Raw genomic sequence first — 26439 nt, forward strand, 5'->3', positions numbered from 1 at the left:
CCTAGTGAGCCGCGGCGCCAGCGCCGGCCCCGACTATTCTTTTTAATTATTTTATTTGAAAGACAGCGACAGAAAAAGAGATGCAGACAGAGAGAGAGATCTTCCATCAGTTGGTTCATTCTCCAAGTGCCCACATCAGCCAGGTCTGGGTCCCAGCCACAGCCAGGAGCCAGGAACTCCATTCAGGTCTCCCATGTGTGTAGGAAAGACGGAGGCACCGGCGCCACCATCTGCTACCTCCCAAGCACATTAGCAGGAAGCTGGACCAGAAAGCAGAGCTGGGATACAATCCCAGGCACTACAACGTGACATGCGGTGGCCCAGGCAGAAGCTTCACTCACGGCACCACAACACTTGCCCCCTTTCTAATCCATGAAGTTAAAACAGCAAGAGGAGAGGATTTGGAATGCTCTCATCACCAAGAGGGAGGAAATGCCTGAGACAACGCTCATCACTGTAACATCCCGAGTTGACTGTCTGCTCCGGCAACACACCAGGACACATTCGCCAAAGTGCCGCACTGCACCCCAGAAATACGTACAAACATGTCCATGTAAAATTAATTTTTAACAAGAAAGTAAAGTAGTTCTTAAATCTTAACTCAGCTATGCAAGTTGAGGCCTCTCACCAGAAGACAGACATAGCCTGAGAAAACACACGTAGGTGGCTTTGTGCGTCTCCTGCCGTTTTACTGATGTCATCTGGAATCGGACAAACGTTTCAGGCTGACAGGAAGATACACAGCTGATTTCTACTCTGCAGCAGCCTCACTTGCTCAGAGAACGGTTACCGTTTCAAGCAGCTCTGCCTTGCCAGTAGACCCAGAGCCCAGCGGAGAGGCCAGCTGGGAAGAAACCACGGCCTGTCTAGGGGAGATCTGCCTGCCGGATGCCGTCCCTGGGAGCGGGCGTGCGATGGCCCAGCCATGGAGTCAGAGGACTCAGCGCGAGGGACTGTCTCAGGAGTAGGGACAACAATCCTGCGTATTTCAGTCCAGGAAGGAAGGGGGAGAAAGGGCAGAGGAGCCTGAGTGGATACGCTGCGTGCCTATGCTTCATTTGCACACACACCCAAAGCCGCACCGCCGTGGAGGTCACAGTCAGCTAAGTGAACAACTCCCACAACTGCACAACCTGTCACCAGGGTAATTGCCAAAAACACAAGCAACGAGAAAGTCAACCCCAGTCTGTCTCCCGGCTCTCGTTCCCACCCAGCTGCACAGCGAGGACGCAGGCAAATACCACTGAAATGGAAGCAACACAAAGCAGGGCTTCCCAACGTTCATGAAAAAAATGGAATCAAAGATGAGTTATTCTGGTACCAAAAAAAAAAGTCTATTTTGAAATACGTGCACATTTTTCCCCATAAATATATATTTCCCATGAATTCTTTTTGAAGACCCCTTGTATGCAACTTTAGTTCCCCAAACGAGTTGGTTGCAGTAGTTTTATCTTCAAATCATTCTGCTGCACTCAAAATCCACACTAAGGTTTGGCAGTTAATGAGTGAACTTACAGACAGCTGCAGGACCGACACATGGGGCCTACTCAGATGATCATCGCTGGAAAACAGAGGTAAACTGAGGGCCGGTGACACTGAGCGAGAACTCCAACAGGAACAGTCTGACCAAAATCAAAACGCAGCACCTGGGAGAGCAGTCCAGACTCCCATGTCCAGGTCTGCTGCTAATAACAACCTCTGGGGGAAGGAGGGGGAGGGGAGGGTTCTGGTTTCCAGAGGAAGCTGCTTGGGCAGTTTCTCCTGGGGAAGCAAGTGACACGCACTGTTCACAGCAGCTTACACGCGTGGCATGCGTGCGAGTAACACCCAGAAATCCCGGAAACTAAGACAGATCCGCAATCTAGAAACAAGGACCACTAGAGACACGCTGCCTCACTGGCTTTCCTGAAGCCCATTGGATGTAATCCCAGGGTCCACTCCCACCCACTTTGGTAAAGTTTTTTAATTTTCATTTATTTGAGAAGCAGAGAGACAGTACCCATCTGCTGGTTCACTCCCCAAAAGCCACCAACAGCAGAGACTGGGCCAGGCCAAACCAAGGAGCCAGGAATTCAATCCAGGCCTCCCACATAGGTGGGACGGACCCATCTCTTTGAGCCATCACTGCTACCTCCCCAGTCTGCATTAGCAGGAAGCTGGAGTCAGGAGCCAGGCCCAGGTACTGAACCCGGGCACTCCGAGGTGGGAAACTGGCATCTTAGCCACCCACCACCCAAGTACATGCGTATATGAGCCTTAAGGTACCTCCAGGTATAAAACTCCAAGCCTCTTTCCAAGGAAATCAGCATAACGAGGTAGAAAGAATAATGAACCAGCAAGAGAGAAACCCTGCCCTGCATCCTGGCTCTGCCACTAACTGGACATTTGCTTTCTCAACTGTAAAATCCAAGTGCTGATCTCAGGACCTGTACCACTCGCTGGTTCTGTGGCTGATGCAGATTCTTTAAGAAGGAAGCAGATTCTAACAATAAGATGTTCACAGTCGGCACTCCAGTCTGTGCTTGTTAAATTTAGTCACTGCTTTAACATGAAGTGAAGCCATGACATTCTAATTCAATGAACTATCGATTATCAATTACAGTTATCAGTGACACTTTGGGGAGAGGGGGAGGGCTTCTCTGGCCTCTGTTCAGTGACACAGCAGGAATTACTAACCAAGCAGGCAGGACGCAAGGCCCCACAGCGGGCAGACTCACTGCCCACAACTCCATTTTGACTGCACGCTTGGCTCCCTGCCTTCTAGAAGGGAAATGATGCACCCCCATCCCAGGCCCTCTAGCTTCTCCTTCAGCAGCCTCCTCCCGCACGGGGGATAAGGAGGAAGGGCAGGTTCACTCCAGCCTAAGCAGTTGTCACTTCCCATCACACACCAGGGTGCAGCGAAACTCCACGCCTCAGCTTTGGGCCTGGGGAAAGAGGGCAATGAGGACTTGAGCAAAGCCACCTCAGCTCTTACCAGAGACCTGACAGGGGTCACTGAGCACAGGGCCCCCCAGGGGTGCTCTGTGGCAATGATTACTTCTGTACAGATCACCCACAGGAAGTCACCACAAGCAGAAGCCAACAAATGCCACCAGTGCCTCCCTGTAGGCCACGGCACACAGGCACAGTCTCCACAGGTCAAACTGTGAGTGCAGGAAACCATGCAAGGAGACGTGGCAGGTACAGCCACAGGTGTTCGCAGGACAAGAGACCTGGAGAACATGGAGGGGATGTGACATGAACAAGGACTGAAATACACATGGAGACCAAGTGCCAGACACAAAGAAGGGAGGTGGGGACTAAGCTCCAGCCCGAGGACTTGCAGGCACAGAACTGAACCAGGGCGATGCTCCTTCCCCACCGCCTTAGAGGATGGGCTGAGAAAAGCATCCGGGACGGACAGAAGGGCAGACGAAAGTGCACAATGGGGCGACCTCGATCACGAAGCCCCTCCCGGAGCACGGGGCGGCTACCCGCTGTCGTTTCCTTACAGGGATGGAACTCCTCGGCCAGGAAAATGGATTCCAAGTCCCCAGGCCTAATCTTTCCTGACAGTTACAAATAAAACAAACACAAAAGGGCTCGGAAAGGTGGGACACAGAGAGCAGACTGGCAGGGCCTCGGTCATCACTGGTGCTGACTTTCTGTGGTTCTTTATGCCTCCTCTGCCCCAGACTTGGTGCCCAAGAAGTTGGCAACCCAGAAACACCAATGGGCAGAGAAAAAATCTCCAACTTAAGCCTGCTCTCTGCAGCCAAAGAACCCAAGGAGGAGCAGGTGAGGAAAAGAGAAAACTTAGGCAGTGACTGCCCACCCCTCCCAGGCAGCACAGACACCTCGGAGCCCACCCCCACCCACGCAGAGTCCAGGCAGAGGCAGCCTTGTACTCCCTGGAGACTGGGTGAGGCGTCTCAACAGCCTTGCCCAGACGGTGTGCAAGGCCATGGGGAAGGACTTCTGTCTGCGCCAAGGGGAGAGGGATCCTCTGCACTAGGTTCTTCAAAAAATTCCCAGAGAGACTCTCCAGGCCCAGACGGTGCCAACTACACACACTCTTCCAGGGGGAATGCTTCTCAGTTCATCATATAAGCTAGTGTCAGACTGCTCCAAAGCAGACCAGGATGGGACAGAGAAACCTACATGAATACAGATGCAAAACGCCCTAGCGAGACATTAGCAAATATGATTCACAATATATAAAAAAAGAACTATGCAGCCTGACCAGGCAGGACTCGTGACACGGAGGCAAGGCTGTTTCAGCATCTGAAAAATCAACACAGAAAAACTGAAACCAATCGCTGAGTTCAACAGTCACAGGATATACAATAAATATATAAAACTAATTGTATTTTCACATTGGCAATGACTATGGGTACACTGAAAAATATAATACTACTTACAACTGCTTAAAAAAAAGAAATCTAACAAAACACGTACAGGACTTATATGATGAGAACCACAAAATGCTGACAGACATCAAAGAAGATCTAAGTAAATGGAGTCTACGTTCATGGACTGAAAGATTCAACACGGCAAAGACGTCACTTCTGCCCCCCCAAAGCAAGTCTACCCCATCTGAGGGCATGACAGTCACAGTACAAGTCTGTGTGGTGCTGAAAGAGGGACACACACACAGTCAGAGGACTGGAGTCAAGAATCCAGACGAACCCACAGAAACATGCCTATCTGGTATTTGACAACGAAAGTGCAAGAGCAATTCCCTGGAGGAAAGACATTTTCAACAAATGAGACTGGAGGAAGTAGACACGCATGGGCAAACAAAAACAAAAACAAAAAAGAACTCAGCCTGGCTCAAAGCTTAGACAAAGACCAACTCAAAATGGATCACAGACTTAAATGCAAAACAGAAAACCACAAAACTTTTAGGAAAAAAAAAAAAAAAGAGAAAATCTTCAGGATCCAGGACTAAGCAAAGAGTTCTTAGAGCTGAAACCAAAAGCAAAAGCCCTAGGAGGGAAAACTGAAAAAATGGGATTCATTTAAAACTTTTGCTCTGCCAGAAATCTGTTAAGAGGATTAAAAAAAAAAACAAACACACACACACACACACACACACACACACGCTACAGACTGGGAGCAGAGAGTGGTAACTATATATCCAACAAAGAGCTAGTATCCAGATTCTATCAAGAACTCATAAAACTGGAATGGTACTGAGTTAGAAAATCAGCAGAGATGTGAAGGACACAGGAGGTTGACCATGATGAGACACAAATTCAAACCACAACAAGGAATGCCATACACCCAGCAGAAAGCTAAAACAGAACCAAGCAAACTGAGAAACCACCATATTCCAGCGAGGAGGCAGAGAAACTGACCCCTCGGCCACGGCTCAGGGCGACATGAACTGGCACAGCCGCTCTTGACAATGCGGACGTGGAGCTACCACCCAGCCCAGCAACCACACCCCTGGGCTCTCTTCCCTGAGAAGTGAAATCTTGGGCTCACACAGAAATCTATGCACAGATGCTCAGAGCAGCTTTCTTGCAAAGAGCCCCAGAAGTCCCTCAACGAGGGACTGAATAAGCCACTGGGTACAGCCACGCATCAGGGACCCCACCTGGCGAGACAAAGGAACTGGAACAGGCGGCCTCCGGCTTTGTAGCGCTGCGAAAGCGAGGCACACTCAGCAGAGACCATACTGGGGGTCTCGATTCTCGGAGCAGTGGCAGCAGCGGCGAGCGCGGCCCCAGACAGCCCCGCCATGGTGCGGGGAACCACAGCGACAAAGTGTGCGGTGCCACTGGGCCCCTCTGCAGGCAGGCCAGTGTATTAAACGCATTCAGCTTCCTACAGGCTTACGCCCACATGTGGGGAGTCTGCTGGCTCTCAAGTCACCGAGTGAGTGTCCAGGGCTGTGGGGGACAATGGGAATGGGGTGGGACAGAAGATAAAGGGCTCTGCCAAGGCCTTGGGACCTGAGATGCCCGTGGTCTGACATCTGGATCTGTAAGAAGATGGCATGAAATATTTTAAGTACGGCTCTCAGAAATGACTTCCATGGTGGAATTTTTCTCCAAGTTTAAGTTCACAGACCGCCCAGGGGCCCATGGGCATAGACCTGGCAAACTGGGAAGATCAAATCCAAGTATCTCCTCTTTCTGCTGCTCGTCCTCACAGCAGCCCCTGGCACCACCGCCGCAGCTACCCAATGCCAGCAACACCTGGGACCCAGCCCTGCTTCCTGGACACAGGCTGGCAGCAATAACCACGCCTACCCAACTGCCCTACGGGATGCACAGGCGAGACTTGAGGTTGGCTACACGGTGACTGTGGAAGAGGGCACAGCCACTCCTCTGAAAGCCCAGACTCCCTGCTGAGACAGAGGCCAGGAATTGTGGAGGGGCACCCAGACAGGACTGTAAAGAGAGGGGCCTGTGGGGCAACTTTTTTTTTTTTTTTTTTTTTGACAGGCAGAGTGGACAGTGAGAGAGAGAGAGAGACAGAGAGAAAGGTCTTCCTTTGCCGTTGGTTCACCCTCCAATGGCCGCCACGGCCGGCGCACCGCGCTGATTCGATGGCAGGAGCCAGGTACTCATCCTGGTCTCCCATGAGGTGCAGGGCCCAAGTACTTGGGCCATCCTCCACTGCACTCCCTGGCCACAGCAGGGAGCTGGCCTGGAAGAGGGGCAACTGGGACAGAATCCGGCGCCCCGACTGGGACTAGAACCCAGTGTGCCGGCGCCGCAAGGCGGAGGATTAGCCTAGTGAGCCGCGGCGCCGGCCCCTGTGGGGCATCTTGCCTTGCTACTGCTGTAGGACCTGTACTTGGCCATGCACTCGGCTGGAGATCACCCAACATAAGCACTGTCTCGGAGAGCGGAGTAGATGACTGAACCAGGCATAACTGGAGACAGGAAGCAGAAAGGCGGAGCGGAGCGGGGCGGGGCGGGGGGGGGGGCAGTAATTCACGTTTTGCTTTATGCTCGTCTGGCCTTGGAGTGAATGCATATTCTGCTATGACTCACTCCTTAGGATTCTGGGTGAAACAGGAACCTGCACATTTTACTGGTCCCAGCAAAATATAAAAGTGACCACCCACACCAGTGGAGATGTCAGTCTCCCACCCCCGGGGAAAGAGCTTTATCCGCGTTTGACCCTCTTGTGGCCACCAAGCCCGAACAGTTAAGAGAGACCCAAATGGGAGGGATGGAGGGAAGGGTCGTTCCCACCTCTCTGTCCATGCCCTTGCTCGTTCCTGGAGCAGGGAGGCACCCCAAAAAAAACAGACCCAGCTGAGCGGGGCTCAGAATGCCCGACTAAGAACACACAGGCCGGCGGTCCGCCACCCCTGTCTACCAGTAGACACTGAAGCAAGTCATGGGACAAACCAAACTGAAGAAATGGCTCTGGGCTCGGGGGTTTTTTAACTGCATCCTTTGGATGTAGCGGCGCCGAGACAGGAGGCGGTCCGAGCACCGCCTGCAGGACACGCAGCAGGAGCAGCAGCGGGCACTGCCTGGCTGAACTGTGCAGCTGCTCTCCTGGTCCCTGAGCGCTTCACTCTCAAGTGCCATGGAAACACACACGAAAGCCCCAAACCTGCGAGGACGTTATCCAAACTCTACCGCTTCCATCTGCTCTAAATTCAAACCCCAGAGAAGACCAGCACTGAGGTACTCTTTGTCGGTTTTTCCCCAAACTCAAAACCCCACAAAGAACTGAAGTGAGTCATCGTGCCTGAGGAACTCATCACCAAGAAATAGTGGACCTGCGAACGAACCTCAGCACAAGTGCACAGAATGCTGGGAGCAGCAGAGCCCTGGACGGTGGGATCTGCAGGGAGAAGTCTGACAGCCAGGGCTCACTCACTCAAACCAGCACCCTCTTTGGACTGCACAGGTTTTCTGGTTTGGAAAAATGACCACTTGATCTCTGTAGCTGGAATTTATTTCACTCAACACAGCCAGGTACTTGCCAACAGCAGTTATCATACCCTCATTAAACGCGTCCGTCAGTAGCTACAGCTGCCTCCCAGACAGAGGTAAATGAGAGGCAAAGGCAGGTGCTTACTGCACAATGCTTTTCACCAGCATCAACCTGCAGCTCCCAAAAAACAAAGCTGCAAACACACACACACACACAGTCGCCCAAAATGGAGATGGAGCTGCCATTTGCAGTGTGAATTTGCTGTAAATCAGACTACAGCTGAGTAGACTTTTGGCCACCACCTTCAGTAAGCAAACTCGCTGTAAGGGGGAGGGACAATGATCTGCATCTGAATACAGACGACACAGCATCATCAGAGACAGTGAGCTCTGAAAATCCCCAAACTGTCACTAACAATGGCAACACAGCCTGAGCTGACACTTTATACAACTGCACGACACTGTACACAGCTCAGTCTCAGACACAGTACTTAGATCAGAAATGCCAGGACTCAGCCAGCACAGAGTCTACATCTGGCTAAAAGAATCACCTTCCCCAAAAAGCTGTTTTGACACTGTTCCTATCCTGTGAAAGCATTCCTTTCTCTCACATGCCCATGCTTGTGCACACACACACACACACACACTCCCTTAACTCAGCTCCATCCCTTTAAAATCCACAGCTTCTTATCGAGCACATGTGTCTGCAGACTCATCACGGAAACACCCCAATGTAAATGATACTCTACTTGTCCACTCGTATCTGCAGCCTGCTGGAAATGCGTGGCCAGCGACGTCTCGTCCTGGAAGACTTCGTTACACTCCAAACATTTCAGACTGTGTCTACAGAGTTTGGAGGGGTCTTCATCCAGGGGCATGGCTGGGGTGATGGGTGTGCTTGAAGGAGCAGATATGACTGTCCCCGTGATGCCAGACTGGATTTTTGTTACAGTGTGCGTGCCGGCTCCCGCGGAGCTCTGGACAGTGGCAGAGGAGGCCGAAGTATTGCTTGTCGGAGAAGCGATCATCTGATCTGCTGGGACTGGCTTTAGAATCAGGTGGGAGCACTGCATGACCACGCCTTTCTCCTTGTGCCCGCGCGCGTGGGACAGGAGGCTGCATTTGTTGTAAAAAACGAGGTTCTTTGTACAGTGGTTGCACGTCACTTCGATGCGCACACTACGCCTGTCGTAGTGCTGGGTCAGGCTCTTCTCCAGCGCAAAGGAGTCGCCGCACTCCAAGCACTTGTAGCCCCGCGTCGGTAACGTGATCCCTGCATTGGCGGGAGGACTGAGGTTTGGGATGTAAACTGGGACTGGATTGACACTGCTCAGCACCTTGTTGAAAGCTTCCACCACTGAACTCTGCAAGGACGACACCACCTGGACTCGAGACACCTTCTTGGGTGGCTGCGAGGCTGCCGCATTGATTATTGCCTGCTTTATTTGCTGCTGAGGTTTGGTTAGCACTTGGCGGAGTTCCGAGGTGGCCTGGGCACCCTGAGGCAGAAGGTTAAGGTTGGCAAGGTGCACAGTCTTTGGCACGAGTTTGGCATTGGCCAGGCTAGACGCTGGCACCACGACAGTTTGCTGCTGGATGGCATTGGCAGCTTTGATGATGGCGCTGCTGGCGCTCTGGACAGAGGCCGCAGATATGACCGTGGCTTTCACCGTCGTGTTGTTAGCGAGCTTCAGATTAATGACTTGGGACCCCGCTGTCTTCACAGCGGACACGGGGAGGAAAGCGGTGGCCACGGGCTTGATGGTGACCTGCTTGGGGGTCAGCTCTGCGGGGGAAACCGCATTGGCAACCACTGCCGACTGCAGAGGCGCCCTGGGCGGGGAGGAAAGGACGGCTGACGCCGGAGATGACAGCAAGGACGTCACAGAGGCCATCACGGACGCCGTCTGCTCAGAGGGCTTCTTCCCAGAGTCGAGATCCACTTCTGGCAACACCCTCGTCACCGTTCTCTTGATCTCCCCGGAGGACGTCTTAATGGTTTTGATGCGGACCTTGGGGATGGCCGGCGTGGAGCCCGCGGGGGAGGACGGGGACCCTTTGCTGCTGTTCTCGCTCGAGACGCTCCTGGGGCTGTCCGGTGGCTTGAGGCTCGCCTTCTTCGTCCCGTCGAGGAGGCTCTGGGCTTCGGGGGACTTGTCGGCAGCTCGGGGGCTGTCGTTCGCCTCCTTGGGTAGCGGAGAGGACTCCCTGGAATTGGTCACGGCTTCTTTGCTGGAGTCCGACGCCGCCTTTTTAGCGCTCAGGGCGGCGATGGCAGCAATGCAGGAGGACAGCTTGGAAGACGACTTCGTCTTGGACGGCGCCACGCCCACCAGGCCGGGGTCGCTCTTCTCGGAGCTCAGCTTGCCGTCAAGGACTCTGTTTTCCAGCACCTTGTCCGAGCCGTCCTTCAGCTTCTCCTCTGCTTTCCTGACCTTGAAAGGTTCATAAACACTCAAGTTGATGGAGTTGGTCTCTGTCTCTCGCTTCACAGCTTTGCTCTTCTCTGTGCTGCCTGACGATGCGATTCCAGCTTTGCTTGCGTTTTCCGCCCCGAGGGCCTTCAGCTTGTCGTAGTCCTGCTGGGGAGCCGCGCCCGCCAAGAGGGCAGCCCTGAAACCCGGGCGCACGTCCTCCTTGTCAGGGGGGTCGTCCACCTCGATCTTCTCGTCATCATCGAACTCCTCGGCGCTGGAGATGGGGCTGAACTGGCTGAACGCTGAGTCTTTGAGAGCCCCCTCTGAGGTCGGCACGTCCCCTTTCACAGACTTCGCTCCGTCCTTGCTGTAGCTCTCGAGAGAAGACGCCGTGAGGAACCCGTTCTGCAGCCCATTGCCCGTGGGGTTGTGGCCATCCTTCTCGGCGCCCTCGGTGGAGTCGATGTTGCGCACGTTCTTGACGATCACGCTGACCCCCACGTCGGAGGACGACGGCGTGTGGGAGTCGTCGTCGCCGTGCGCATTCTGCTTCATGTGGCTGTCGTGGTCGTCGTGGCCAGACTCGATCGCTGCTTTGGGGTCGACCATATCTGGGATGTCAAACGCTGCCAGGAGGTCATCGAAGTCCGGGGTCTTCATATCCCCCATGGTCATGAATTTGATCAGGTGCTCTGTTAAACGAACGGAAAAGAGCTCCATCAGCAGTGGGCAACCATGAGAGCAGTTTCCCGGCACAAGCTACACTGACACAGTGCCGACCGCCAGGAAAGAGCAAGCGCACCTGCAGCACTACAGGTGACAGGTGAGCAGTCCATACAAGCAGGTACAACCACAGCTTCCAGGGACCCCTCCAGCAGGCGGCCCAGGGTCACCAGCACGGCGCCTATTCTAACAAAAGGAAGCTGATCAAGACTGCCACAAAGAGTAGGAAAAGCAGGCGCTGTGCCGTAACCAGAAGCTGCTCCTCACCGCCTTCGCTGCTCTCACACTAGCCTGCACCAGCCTTTGGTCTTGACGGCATTCAACCACATTGGCAAAAGTATCACTATTACAGGCACGTCGGACTTGGGGTACCACATTAGAAAAAACAAATTGCAATCAAAAGACCAATTACCACCCAAGGGTATCCAAACCTGCCACACCGCTGCTGACCACATCCACTGCTGATGGCAGTTCTACCTGGGACTGCGACAAAGGAGCACCCTCACTTTTACCGACTCCTCATTTTGCCCATTTTGCTGCTTAAGCAACACTCACGGGTGAGAGTGTGCAGCCTCCACAGGAGCGGAAAGGCGCAGCCAGCAGTGAAGATGAAGGGTGCCCCCGGGCAGCACTCCCTCCCTGACCCACAGAGCGCCCCTCTCTCAGCACCTGGCCCAGGGCGCGTGATCTTGTCTCTTCGTACCTACTGGCCTCCAAGCTGCCTGAAGACAGTCCGTGTGGCATACACCTTTGCACCAGCGGTGCCAGGTCATTACCAAGCCACAAGTCGGGGGCACAGGCCAGATCCTCCCCAGCTCGGGGAGAGAAGGAAGCTCTCTGCAGTGGAGCCAGTGGCCGGCAAGAGAAGGGAAGACGGGGAAGCAAGAGAGGAGGAGAGAGGGAAGGTGAACAGGAGAGGGACGGAGAGGCGGGGGGAAGAGCAGGAAGAGAACGAGGAATCAAGGCAGCAATGTTCGGTCGGCAGGACACAGAGCCGACGTGAGGCGACTGTCAGCGGAGGAATCAGCCTGGCTGATGGCAGCTAACACGCCGGGCCCCTCTGCTCTTCGAGGTCTACTCTTGCTCCGCCTCTGGATCGGCTTCGTGGTCCCTGCAAAGTTGCCTTCCACATCCTATTGAAGCCTTAATGACTCTTTCCCTGTGCAGTCTCTGAAGGCCACGCCTTCCTAATAACAGCAAGTACACTAGTGGGAAGGCAGAGTCGGCCTCCGAGTGCTCACAGCTGTGCACACCCCTCAGGAGCAGCTGGGACCCTCACCCTGCAGCACACTCTGGGGACAGTGCTGAACACACCCAAGACTTGCGCTGGGAAAGTCTGCGCCGAAGAGGAAGCAAACACTGAGGGCACATGGGAGCCGATGAACAAACCACCTTCCACCCACACGCGGCTCGGCTAATACAGAGCTGAGGAAGGCAACGGCCCGCTGAGCTGGGAGAACACCACGGCCACCGACTGCGGTGGGTGCCTGTGGGGCCACACCGGCGGTAACCACCCCCAGTGTCAACCCTCCCCCAAGACGGAGGGCACACAAGAAACAAAGCATATGACGCTTCTAACATGACACCGGTGTGAAAGCAAAAGTCAGACCCAGTGGGAAAACCTGATTATAACTTTCTTCCTAAAATAAAACTGAACATTGAAACTGCAGGCAGTGGGACCAGTGTGTTGCTACCTGGGCTGCCCACATCCCATATTAGAGTGCCTGACTGAGTCCTGACCACTCAACTTCCAATCCAGTTTCCTGCTAACGTGCACCCCGGGAGGCAGCAGATGCTGGCTTCAGGACGTCTACCCTTCCGCCCAGGTGGGAGATCCTGACTGGGTTCCAGGCTCCTGACTGCAGCCTGGCCCAGCCCTCGTTGTTGTACACAATTGGGGAATGAACCAGCAGAAGGAAGCTATCTCTCCATCTCTCTCTCTACATGTCTCTGCCCTTCAAATAAAATGAAAATAAATAAGATTGTTTTTTAAAAAGTCTTATTTATTTGAAAGGCAGAGTGACAGAGAGAGAAGGAAGACAGAAGGAGAGAGAGACAGAGAGATCTTCCACCCGCTGGTTCACTCCCCAAATGGTGACAACAGCCAGAGCTGGGCCAGGCCGAAGCTAGAAGCTAACGACTCCATCCAGGTCTCCCACGTCGACATCAGGAGCCTAAGTACTTGGGCCAGCATCAGATGCCTTCTCAGACACGTGCAGGAAGTCGTATGGGAAGCAGAGAATCTAGAAGTCAAGCCAGCACTCTGAGAGGAAACACTGTGCTTCAAGCAGCAGCTTAACCCACTGCAAAACCTACCAGCCTCACTAAAACTGTTTTGAAACCTTAAAAAAAACAAACTATAAAATACGGGCAATGAAAAGTGCATCTAGATCCGTCTAAGACTCCACCACTCAGGAACAGTCCTTGCATGCTATCATCCTATTTCGAGGCTTCCCACGCTGTTGTGAACACAATGCTGAGTGACACTGCCAACAGCAACACCTCCCTGTGCTCACTGTCTCTACCGACCCTCTGACCAGCAGACTATTGGGATTCAGGCTATGGGACAGAACCTGTGAACGATGGAAATTTTCCATATGGAACATGCTTCTGTGCATCTATCAAAAACTAGAATCTCACGATATATTAAAAAAAAAAAAAAAAAAAGGAAACAACTGTTGAGGCCCAAAACGAAAAACCAAGCGTAACAAGAGCCTCATGCTGTGCTGTACCTATGATAACTGTTCACTTCTGACAAGTGAGGTGTAATTATGCAAGGCACCAACCTTAAAAGTTACGTAAGCAGCACACGGAAACTCCACCGTTACCGTAACTTTCCTGGAAGCAAAACCTATTTCAAAATGTCAAGGTGAAACGGAAAACCTAGGCTGTGTGATACAATGCAAAGCAGCAGATCACTGTGCATTTCATTTCCATGCCCTGGGGGCCTCAGGGGTCCCTAAGGGCTCTGAGCACCCCTGCCTCACAACAGGCGAGTCAGGGTGCACGCTGTCACTGAGAGCGCACGGCTCCCTAAATAAAAAGTGCCCTGGCTGGAAACCACACCCTCAGCAGCCCACTGCCACCGCCCGGCCGTGCTACCTGTGGCCGTTCTGCACAATCTCACTCTCCTGTCATCCTTCCTCTGTCGGGCCCCACAGACACTGCAGGGTTTGTCCCAGCGCGGCTTTTCCTGACTCACTGACTCCTCCTCAAAGGCAACATCCGAACTCACAGGGCTCAGACCTTCCCACCTGCAGTTCTACCGCCCACGTGGCACTCCCCTCGGCCCTCCCAACACTGGACATCACTTACATACAGCCTGGTCCACCTGTTCCTCCTCCAGGCCCACTCATGTAGGTCAACATCGTTCACCTTCACCGGGAAGACGCCGAGACGCCGCCGGCGGCACCCCACCAACTACGACACAAGGGCACTCGTTCTATGAAATGAGACCAGCTTTTCAAGGCTGAGACGCATGCAGCAAGTGCAGGGTTTTCCTGAACTGAACCAACATGGCTTTTTCAGGCAGGAACCCCTACCATGCTAAGGCACACAATACATCTCCCCAAAAAGAGACCCAGCTCTAGCCATAGGCCATTCTGATCCACGAATACAAATGCAAAAACGATTTCCCAAAAGCTTGCATTCTGTTGCTGGAAGTTACCCATCAGAGTTATTTTTAGTGCACCTTGCCCCTCAATTTTATAGACATTAATTAGCTAATGTCAAAGACAACAGAAAGATGCCTTCCTTTCCTATTAGAAAGTCTAACCTTTGTCTCCTGTGGTTTGCTTCCTGGTTGTCAAAGCAGCTTGCTGAATGGACGAATGCGATGCATTTCCTAGTCACGTCTTTTTGCAGCTCTACGAAACAACAGCTGGGTGCACTCTTCTCCTTTGTGAGCACACGAGAGCACGAAGCCTACATATGCAGAGCCCTTCAATCGGCATGGCTGAGCAAGCTCTGGTAAAGAGGCTGAAAACCCAGAGTCCCAGCGAGCAGGCACAGGGCCTGGCGGCCTCAGCCACGAGACGCAAGCCAGCGCCCGTGCTCCCTCTGTTCCCCTGGTTTCTGGGTCCAAAAATTTTCCATCCAAAAAATAAGAATAACAGCATAGGCCAGCGCCGAGGCTCACTAGGCTAATCCTCCACCTGCGGCGCCAGCACTCCAGGTTCTAGTCCCGGTTGGGGCGCCGGTTCTGTCCTGGTTGCTCTTCTTCCAGTCCAGCTCTCTGCTGTGGCCCGGGAAGGCAGTGGAGGATGGCCCAAGTGCTTGGGCCTTACACCCGCATGGGAGACCAGGAGAAGCACCTGGCTCCCGGCTTTGGGTTGGTGCAGCGTGCTGGCCATAGCAGCCATTTGGGGGGTGAACCAATGGAAGGAAGACCTTTCTCTCTAACTCTCCCTGTCCAAAAAAAAATTAAAAAAAAATAATAACAGCAAACAGCCAACCCCAGAGACATGGAGAGGAACTACTGATATTGGGTATATAGAGGGAAGCTTGTCCTAATCAAATACAAAAGAGTAAGCATGAAATTCAAGCAATGACCGACCAACCAGTGCTCCGCCCCTTTTCATCCAACAGCCACAGACAGGAAGTGGATGTGGGCAGCAATCAGGACCGCGCTGGGGAGAAGGCTTTGTGACGGTCTCGTCGCTGACCTGCACGGCAGAGTGCCTCGCTTTGCAAAGGGGAAGCAGAGAGGCAACAGGGGCATCACCCTCAGGTGAGGGGACCAACGGCTCATCCTGCCAGTCACAGCCCAGGGGCTGGGGTGCGGGGCTCAGCCAGAGGCTGAGGCACAGGTGACCCACCCAACACGTCAGGCGGGAGAGATGCTCAAGGAGCAGTGGGCCCGTCCTCACCTGAGCTCCCGATTCGACAGAATGAGGAACTCACAGACGCAGCGTTCACGGCGCGCCCATCTGCGAGGAGTGCAGCCTCTCGGGCCGGCAGAAGCCGGGGCTCCCTCCTCTGGAGAGGACGGGTCAGAGCCAGCCTTCTCCCTGGCCTGGAGGCCCTCACAAGGAAGCAATCCAGGAGGCGGCCACCAGAATTACATAACTGAGTTCTGGGTCTTAGTAAAGAAATCAATAATGCAGTGTGGGGACAAAAATAGAAAAAACCCACACATCTATTTATAGACAGTCTAAAGAGGAACATTCTTTCCAGCTTGCAGTTTACTCATGGTTAACGGCAAGAAAGTGGCTCTCGAATAGGTTTCCTTACAAGAGATAAACGCAGGAAACGGATTCCATCAGAACAATGTGAACTCAGTGCCTCTCCAGTTGCCCACCCTTTATTTAATGGTCTCGAACTCTGTCTGCACCAGCTGGGGGCACTTTCTAAAGTCTACACTGCACCCTAACTGGGAGTGACAAATGCAAATCTCTCGCTCCCAGCTGTAGGTCGCCTGTTTGTTTTGCCTTGATAAAATCAAATGCTCAAAATTTAGCTTTCGTAAGTTTTTCACTGTCTCCCTAAGGTTCATGAATCTGTCAGAGTCCTGGGAGCCGTTAAAAGAGACAGATCACAGCTAAAAACATCATCTCCACAGCCAGAGTCCTAGGCAGAATCAATACTGGAATTCACACCGCAGAAACAGCAAGCAGATTCCTCATCCAAGGAGCCCGTTCCTCTGAGTCAGGTCTCCCGAACAGCTGGCAGCAATGAAAACTAAGCTGCACAGAGAGATCAGGTAGGAAAAAGCCAACGAGGGGAGGCAGGAAGGCGAACCCAGCGCCGGTGCAGAAGCCTGCCGGCGACTAGGGCGGGCAGACACCGCAGTCGGGTCCTCTGACCCTTGAGACACTGGCAGAAGCCCGGGTCCTTGTAGGAAAGGCTGATTCCAGGACTGGGAAGGCAATGCACCTAAGGAACCTGGAGAGCCCTGAGAGCCAGAGAGTAAGAAAGTTCTGAAAGGCGCCCGGCCCTAAGCACAGACGGCTGCCCTGCTGGGGGTGCCAGGAGCCAAGGCACAGATGGCGCCGGCGGAGGGATCAAGTAAGCAGGGCGGCATGGACCACAACCCAAAGTACGAGGGAACTTTCTAAAGTTCCTGGAAATCGAAGGTTAGGGAGTGGACATTTAGCACAGCAGTTAAGACGACCATGTGCCACGTACCACATTGCAGCACCTGAGTTCAAGGCCCGGCTCCACTCCCAATTCCAGCTTCCAGCTACTGCCCATCACGGGAGACAGCAAGTGACGGCTCAGGTCCCTCAAACCCAAGATGATGGCTTCAGTCTGCCACCCACAGGGAGGCCTGGATTGCGTTCCTGCCTCCTGGTTTTGGTCAGGCCTACTCCCAGCCACTGCAGGCATCTGGGGAGTGAATCAGCAGATAGGAGTGCACTCTCTCCCTCGCGCAAGCAAATTAATTAATTAATTAATTAATAATTAAAGTTCATTTTGGTGCAAAAGAAAATTGAAAACCAGCAGCAAGCAATAAGGTGCAGTGGGTCGAGCCACCACTTGAGATCCCTGCATTCCACACTGAGTGCTGCGTCAGGTACCGGCTGCTTCCTTTCACAAGCGGTGTCCTGTAAGAAGCAGAAGCTGGCCAAGGGCTTGGACCCCTGAATGGAGCTGAGGGCCCCTGGCTCTGACCTGGCCCAGCCTTGGCTGCTGCAGCATTTGCAGAGTTAACCAGTGGGTAGAAGATATCTATCTTCCCCCTCAATCACTCTGCCTTTCAAATAAACAAATCGTTTTTAAAATTTTGAAATCCATTAATAATGTCTCCATCATAGGCGTTTTCCATGGACTTTTAGAAGATCCCTTATATAAAATAGCCTTGGATCTACACTGATACAAATGACTGAGTAAATAAATAGGGAAGTGTAGACGAACTTGCACAGAATTCTAGGTCACTGATGATAATACTCCACCACGGGCAGGCACTGCTGTTCAGCAGGTAACCTGTTACCTGAGACGCCAGCAGCCCACGAGCACACGTTTGGGTCCTGGTTGTGCCTCTTCTGATCCAGCTCCCTGTTTATGTGCCTAGGAAGCGGTGATGGCCCAAGTGTTTGGGCCCCTGCCACCCATGGGAGCTCTGGATGGAGTTCTAGACTCCCGGCTTGGGTCTGGCCAGACCTACCCATTACAGGCATATGAACAGTGAACCAGCAAACAGAAGATTCTCTCTTTCTCTGTCTCCCCCTCTTTCTCTGTAATTCTGACTTTAAATAAAATTTTTAAAAAATCTTTTAGGCTGGCGTCACGGCTCAATAGGCTAATCCTCCACCTGCGGCACCGGCACCCCGGGTTCTAGTCCCGGTCAGGGCGCCGGATTCTGTCCCGGTTGCCCCTCTTCCAGTCCAGCTTTCTGCTGTGGCCCGGGAAGGCAGTGGAGGATGGCCCAGGTCCTTGGGCGCTGAACCTACATGGGAGACCAGGAGGAAGTACCTGGCTCCTAGCTTCGGATTGGTGCAGCGCACTGGCCATAGCGGCCATTTGGGGGGTGAACCAACAGAAAAAGGAAGACCTTTCTCTCTGTCTCTCTCTATCTCACACACACACTAACTCTGCCTGTCAAAAAAAAATAAAATTTTTAAAAAATATTTTAAAGAAAGAAATACTCCATGACAGAACAATGCCTACTTCTTAGTGACTTTCTTCCAAAGAGGGGAGGATGGGGAAAGGGCAGCGGAGAACCTGTCAGCATCATTCAGACATGTGTTGCCTTAATGTGATGAGACAGCAATCCCTTTGAGGTCCACCTTCCAACAACACGGAATCCCAGCCTACACAGAGGAGAGACTTCAGGACAAAGTCCCTGGCAAAGCACTCCAAGCTGCCAAGGCCACCAAAAACAAGGAAAGTCTGAGAAACTGTCACAGCCAAGGGGAGTCTAAGGCGACGTGATGACTAAATGTCCTGGGTGGGCTCCAGGGCGGGAAGGGGGACCTCAGGAGACCCTCACAGAGCACGGACTCGTGCAGACGGAGGTGGTGAACACTGAGCACGCAGGAGAGTGTGGGAGCGCAGACAGGGGAACTGGGAGGGGCAGAGGTTACACCCTGCAGCCCTCTGACTTCCAAGGCTGCTGAGCGAGGAACACAAACAAGGCATCCTTCCTCGAGTGTCTAAATAACAGCTCTGTATGGGAAGAGACTCCTTTTCCATTTCATCCTCTTAGCAATAAGCTGCCTCAAGGTGAGTCCCTGGACTGATCAAAATGACTTAGTAGGGGCCAGTGCTGTGGCACAGCGGGTTAAAGCCCTGGCCTGCAGTGCCGGCATCCCATATGGGTGCCGGCTCGAGTTCCAGCTGCTCCACTTCCGATCCAACTCCCTGCTACAGCTTGAGAAAGCAGAAGGCCCAAGTCCTTGGGCCCCCGCACCTGTGTGAGAGACCCAGAAGAAGCTACTGGCTCCTAGCTTCAGATCAGCTCAGCTATGGCCATCTGGGGAGTGAACCAGCGGATGAAGACCTCTCTCCCTCCCTCCCTCCCTCTCTCTCTCTCTGGCTCTACCTCTCTCTGTAACTCTTTAAAATAAATAAAATAAATCTTTTTAAAAAATGACTTAGCAAGCTTGGAACCAAGATTTATTAGGAACTGGATTTTCACAAGTTTGCCTTCTCCAGACTTTCTGCACACAAAACCACGTCCAGCCGCAGTCTGTCACCAGAGAAAATAGACGACTGCAGTGGGCCAATGGCAGGCAACATGACAACCGGATCACTGGGAAATTAATATATAAAATAACAGTCTATTAACAAATAGCGGCTCCTCCTAAAGATCTGGTCGTGCAAATAACATGGAAAGAAATGAATCACCTGCCTCTCTCACCACGTTCATTTCTAGAAATCAAAGGCTACAAGACACAGTCTCTGTCCCCCCAGCTCCCTGCCTGCACCCCCACACTCTGCTCTCCATTCACTCCCTCCACCTCCCCTCTGAAGAAGCTAGCTCGAGACCATCAACTACATTCCAAAAAGTCCCTGACCCCGGGTCTGTTCCTCCAAAACTTAACGGCCTCAAGTGGGAACCACTGCTTCCCAATGACATGCAGCATCGTTTCCCATCAAGTACCAAATCAAACCCACCTAGGTCACAAAGTCAACGAAATTTACACACAGGACAGCACAGCATGATACACATTAATTAACATACAGAGAACAGATAAAACAATAAAAGCAAAAAGCCTACCTATTACTACTTAACTTTGGACACGTAGGGAAAAAATTCAGCTAAAAATTTCATTCAAACTCTCACAAGGGCAATTTATAAGTGCCTATATTCTCTAAGGTTTAGACTTTAGACTTGTGGATTTTTAAAACACATTCACTGAACAGCCCCATGACAAGGCAGCCACTTTGCTTCCGAGAGGTTCCAGGCTAACTGCCGTGTCTGGATGAGCCGGCCAGCTCAAGCGCAGGGGACGCGCACAGGCACCCACAGCATCTGCAGCTCCTCACGCTGAAGCCGCCTGTGCACAACCAGACTCCTCCCTTCCCGGGCCATTATTCTCTCGGGTGAAGAACCTCCCCTCAGGTCTTCACTCACGGCACCCTGCCCTGAGGTCCCGCTCTCTATTCCCACTGGGGAAATCTCACCCCCAGCACCCCTCCCCGCTTCTCCATCCCCTCCCTCAGAAGGGCCAGCTTCTCCTAACACCCCAGGTGAACTGTCCATCACTTTCCCTACTAGAAATCCCTGCACCCCCATCCAGACCCTGTCCCGACTCCTGGGCAGACGCCAAGAGCCTGCAGCATGGGACCTGACCGCCGCTCGGCTGGGGGGCTCTGCGTATTTCCGGCGGGCTCCTGGTCAGCCAAGTACAGCGAGCCCAGACCAGAGGGTGCTCTACGGGAAAAGCCTCAAGGTCTCATCTTCAAGGTGGAAACCGGCAGGGGGTGACATGTGAAGTGAACAACAGCGAGCAGCACAGGGGGTGCACCAGGCTCGGCTGAAATACCATTTCCTTCCCCTCTCTGTAAACGAAAACCGGATTAATTTCTGTTTTTGAGAACAGAAAGGAAGACGCCATGAGTGAGGACGGCATGGCGGGCTGGGGAGGTGGTGGGTCCTCGGGGATTCCCAGCGAGGGCACTGGTCCTCACGCATGGCATTCAGCTCCAGAACCCACGGCCTTCCCCTCCCGCAGTCCTGCCCTGGGTATCGCCCTCAGGAGACCACGAGGGTTTTCTCATCAGCCAAGGGTCTCAGCGTTCCTCCCTGACTCCTGGTGACCTTCCTCAACTTCAAGATATGTGTCTTCCCAACCAAGCACTAACCACGGATGGGCAGTGACTGCACCACTGCCGGTATGACCCTGCCTGTGGACACCCAGCCCTGGCACCAGGTTCACAGGAGGCTGGCACAGTGCACGGGGCAGTGTGACCCCCAGAGCAGCACCAGGGCCTGCCCCCAGGGGAGGCTGCAGCGCCCTCAGAATGCATGCTGTGTTTAGTATTTCATACACGGCAAGGCCCTTCCCACCTGAAATTCTACCGAGATGGCATTAAAAGTATTTTTTTAAAGACATAAATGAGCAAACACAGGACAGCAGGTTAGCAGCTGCTCAGAGCTGAAGGGCTGAGAGAACTGGTGAGCTGAAGGGCACAGGGTCTCCACCTGAGGCGACAGACAAGCCTGCAGTAGGATGTGGCGATGGCTGTACAACTCCATGAACACACTCAAGACCACCAAACTGTATACTTTAAATACGCGGCTTGTATGGTATCACAGCTCAGCAACTGCTGTTGAGGGGATGAGTGTCTGGCACAGAGGTTAAGAGGCCACTTGGGACCACAGTGCTCAGTTCAAGTCCCAGCTCTACCCCACTGCAGCTTCCCGTTAACATACACCCTGGCAGGCAGCAAATGATGAAGCCTCATGCAGCTGGGTCCTTGCTACCACATGGGAAACTCGGATGGAGTTCTGGGTTCCTGCCGGGGGTGGGGGAGCAAACCAGTGGATGGGAGATATAGTTCTGGCTTGGTCTACCTGTCTGTTCCCCTTTCAAATAACCTAAACAACCAGTGTTGTGGTATAGCAGGCAGAGCCAATGCCTGTGACACCAGCAACCCAGTGAGCATCAGTGTCCTGGCCACTCCACTTCTGATCGAGCTCCCTGCCAATGCACCTGGGAAAGCAGTGGAAGATGGTCCAAGTACTTGGGCCCCTGCCACCACGTGGAAGACCCGGATGAAGTTCCTGGCTGCTGGCTTCAGCCTGTCACAGTGCTGGCCATTGCAGCTATCTGGGGAGTGAACTAGCAGATGATCATGATCTCTCTCTGTCTCTGTCTCTCCCTCTTTTTTTAAGGTTTATTTATTTGAAAGTCAGAGTACACAGAGAGAGGAGTGGTAGAGAGAGAGGTCTTGCATCCACTGGTTCACTCCCCAATTGGCCGCAACGGCAAGATCTGGGCCAATCCAAAGCCAGGAGCCAGGAGTTTCTTCCAGGTCTCCCACATGGGTGCAGAGGCCCAAGCTCTTGGGCCATCTTCTACTGCTTCCCCAGGCCATAGCAGAGAGCTGGATCAGAAGTAGAACAGCCGGGACTTGAACTGGCACCCATATGGGATGCCGGCACTGCAGGTGGCGGCCCTACCCACTACACCACAGTGCCAGCCCCTCTCCTTCTCTCTTTAACTCTGACTTGAAAGGCATATGCTAGATGTGCACAGGGTAGAACACAAGGACAAAGTCAAAGCCAAGACAGGGCATCAGTATAGTTCAGGGAAAGAAGAGACCGGGGCCATGGCAGGGAGACAGCCACTGTGGAGGTCACGGACATTCAGTCCTAGGAGCTCCAGAGACACAGGGAGCGTGAAAGGCAAGCCAAGCCCAGAAGGAGGAAGTGGGTGGTGCTGAGACCAGGGCTTGCTGGAAATGAGTCCCTGGAACCCCTGACCTCTATACCCAAGGAACAGGGATTCTCTAGCTCAAAGCCAGGGAGCTGAGGACTGTGAGGCTCCAGTGTGGGGATGGGACCCAGGAGCACTGCAAGCCCCCCCTTCCAGCTCCTCCGTTGCTAAGGACAAGAGTCACGCGCGTTCCCCAGGCAGGAACACAGACCGGTCTCCAGGGCAACAGGGGAACCCAGGGCAAAGCTCCAGAAGCTGCCGTGTGGGACCCTCCAATGCAGAGTCCGGCTCCACCAGGAATCAGAGAAGCCCCCAGGCAGGCCTCACAGGCAGGGCAGCTTCTCCCAGCCTCCTCCTGAAGTGACATCCTCAGGTGCCCAGGAAAGCCCCAGCAGGAGAGGCAGAATCATCAAAAATTCCTTTAAAAAGGCAGGAAAACAATGTATAGACAATCAGTATTCTCAGAGAAGAAAGAACAGGAAGTTATGCAGGGGCCTCTGCAAACTATAAATATTCATGACTGAAATAAAAGACAAAACAGGTGAAAACCAGAGTCAAGGACATCAGGGTATTTCTGACAGACGACCTGGGAAAGAAATGCAGACAGCAAGCAAGGCACGAAAACGCCCAGCTCCATCCAGCCGGCCCAGCATCGGGCGAGTCAGGTGTCCACGAGAGAGAAAACGCAGAGGACTTCCACAGAAACACCAAAGGACATCTCCCATAATCCATCACCAGGAGCCAGCTTCCACCTGCTGGGCCCTCCACAGGGCTGCCAAGGACAATTCAGGACGTCTGAATCCCAGATAAACAATGAATATTCGTTCAGCCCAAGTGCATTCCACGGCGCATCTGGGCATCTCATATTCTTCATTTCCTCAATCCAGCACCCCTTTCTACCTCCGATGGCTCCGCACACCACATGCAAACCGGTCCACACTGGAATAGAAGCAGCAGCACAGCAAACCCTGCGCGGGGCTCACCGTGTCCCCGGAACACACCTTCTAAGAGGTTTGCAGGTGCAGTTCGAGGCTCCTCACAGCAAGCAGAGGCAGCCCACACTGTCGCCTGTGGACAGGAGGACCCCTGCCCTGGGCCTGAGCTGTGAACACCCCATTTCCCTCAAGTACTAAAACAGATCGCCTTGGCTGTCTCACAGGAAGGTTTGGTTTGGTTTTAATTTTGGAAACTAGCTGAGCGAACGGAATTCTTGTGGGGGAGGTACCATATGTACAGATCTCGCAGGCCGGGCTCCCCCGTCAGCAGAGCTCCTGACCCCACAGCATGGATGTCGGCAGGCTGAGCCCAGCTCCCCCAGCGCTGCTTGACTCTGCAGCGCCACTGGGCTCCTGGCCCAAGCACAAGGAGCTTGTGCACAGACCCTGGCACTGAGGGAGGTACCTGGAGAGCAGGCAACGGGAGCCCCGGGTGGACATGGGACGAGGCCACAGGCACAGCTTGATTTAAACCTTTGAAATATTTAGGTATATGGTACATACCTTTTAAATATTTAAAAACCCTTTAAATATTTAATTACGCCTTTAAATATTTAGTCATCTGGTCTCCATTCGTGCTCTTGCCCCAGGCCCCACAAACATTAAGGGCAGGCCTGGGAGCCACTATTATTATTATTATTGTTGTTGTTGTTGTTATTATTATTATTATTATTTCTACCTAAGACATCAGGCAGGGCAGGGGCATGCGAATCCCAGCTCTCCGCCTCCAGCCCAGGCCTGCAGCCCTGTCTGTGACCAGCAGGCAGTCAGCAGGTAATGCCTATGTGGAGAAGTCCAAAGTCAGCAGTGCAAGCCTAGAAATATGAAAGTGACACGAGAATAGGTCAAAAATTCTAATAAATTGCTTACAAGGATCACTGCAGAGTGCTACACGATTTTTTGCTTTAATCTATATCCATGTATGACTAGGACAGAAAATCACAAATTGTTGAGAAGCGTTTCCAACAACCTTGATTTCACACCCTTCCCCCCACAGATGGCACGCAGAGGTCACTGCCTCCTCCTGCCACCGGCCAGCAGTGCAGCAGTGCAGAAAACAATTCACATTCCCTAACCCCAGCGCACATCCTCGCACCTGCACCTCGCACTCGCTGGAACCCTAACCCCAGCGCACATCCTCGCACCTGTACCTTGCACCTGCTGGAACCCTAACCCCAGCGCACATCCTTACACCTGCACCTCGCACTTGCTGGAACCCCAACGGTGCTCCTGCATTCAGCGTGGTCCTTATGGTGTCTACAACTGAAACACGGCAAATTCTGCTATTCTCAGAAGAAGATGTTAAGCAACTGAAAACCTCAAAATACTAATTTTAGATTGCAAAATCAGGTTTTATGAATATGCAAGAGAGGATTATCAAACATGTTTTTTAAGTCTTTTCCTCTCCCAATCTCAATGCACTTAAAGACCCTCAGTGGGATCTTCTTGTTAAAACACAAGGGGTGGGGGAGGCTTTCAGCTTTCAATTACTTTTAGATTCTATCAGAAAACTGCATAGCTTATAAAATGGTTTAATTCAGAAACAGAGGAACGGTTCTGTCAAACTCAGCAAACCTAAAAGCACATCTAATGAAATGTCAGTAACAATCCAGCCTTAGACCAAGACCAATATCAAAAAGAAATTCCAACCCAGAGCGTTTCTGGTGATCTGCTCAAGCCCTGGGGGAGAAACAAAGCAAAAAAAAGCAGTGAGCTTCCAACCTAAGACGCGACCTCGGCACAGAGCCACGGCTCTCTGAAGAGCCAGTCTTTCCTGTGTCCACCCAGCCGGCCACCCGTTCTCAAGTGCACAGTCACAAGGGGCTGGGTCCTGTCTCTGCCCACTGTGCCTTTTCCTCTTCTCCAGCTCCACGCAGAATCCCTCCTGGCCAGGGCCCCCGAGGCGCCTCCCTCGTGCTGATTAACCACGCTCCGCTTCAATCCTTCCAGCTTACTGGTCCTTCCACGCGGGGCACAGCGTGTGCTACTGCCGTTTGTTAAGTATGTCTGCAGAAGGCCCTGAGGTGGTTTACAACAGTGAGAGACACACAGATGAGGACCGCAGTGCCGGGGGAGAACAGAAAGCTGCCCTCTATCCAGAGACAGACAGAGGACGTGCCAGGCTCCTGGCAGAGCCCAGGCCCAGGTGGTGGCGAGGCCAGCTCTCGGGAGACCTACGCTCTGCACTTCCTTGAGGAGCTTGCAGCAGATTCAGAGATAACAAGTAGACCTGAGGCAGATCAGGGGCTGCAGGAGGACGAGAAGGGAGAGCTGAAATTTATTTGGCAGAGTTGTTAGTTCAGGATGGTGAGAATGATATATTGGCGCTTACATATGTACGCCACTGAATTGTGCACTTGTGAACGGTTAAAAGGAGAAATATTCTATTACATGTTTTTACCACAATTTTAAAAAGAGAGGCCCGCTGTATGGAATGGTGGAAAGGGGGGCTGCGCAGTCTGGTCCATCGCCTGGCACCGCTTGCACCGCCCGCAGGCAGGTGGCTGCGGAACACCTGCAGCACACCAGCACCTCCAGCCCGGCAGGCCAGGAGCACGAGCCCCGATCGGCAGCATCTGTCCATTCC

The 26439-nt window shown here is 53.0% G+C and overlaps 1 protein-coding gene across 22 annotated transcripts in view; it reads right to left on the minus strand.

Moving 5' to 3' along the window:
• Nucleotides 1-26439, minus strand: part of ZNF532 (zinc finger protein 532) — a 116930-nt gene that overhangs the window by 58898 nt on the left and 31593 nt on the right. For 21 of the 22 annotated variants that reach the window (XM_070050105.1, XM_070050106.1, XM_070050107.1 and 18 more), the window contains one exon: nucleotides 8642-11001. In XM_070050105.1, coding sequence (XP_069906206.1) covers nucleotides 8642-10984 — 2343 coding nt within the window. In that variant the 5' untranslated portion in view covers nucleotides 10985-11001. Of the gene's footprint in view, nucleotides 1-8641; nucleotides 11002-11111; nucleotides 11214-26439 lie in introns of those variants that run through there. The other variant, XM_070050099.1, reaches the window with a different exon arrangement.

The sequence above is a fragment of the Oryctolagus cuniculus genome, chromosome 10 (genome assembly GCF_964237555.1).
Source record: "Oryctolagus cuniculus chromosome 10, mOryCun1.1, whole genome shotgun sequence".
NCBI lineage: Eukaryota > Metazoa > Chordata > Mammalia > Lagomorpha > Leporidae > Oryctolagus > Oryctolagus cuniculus.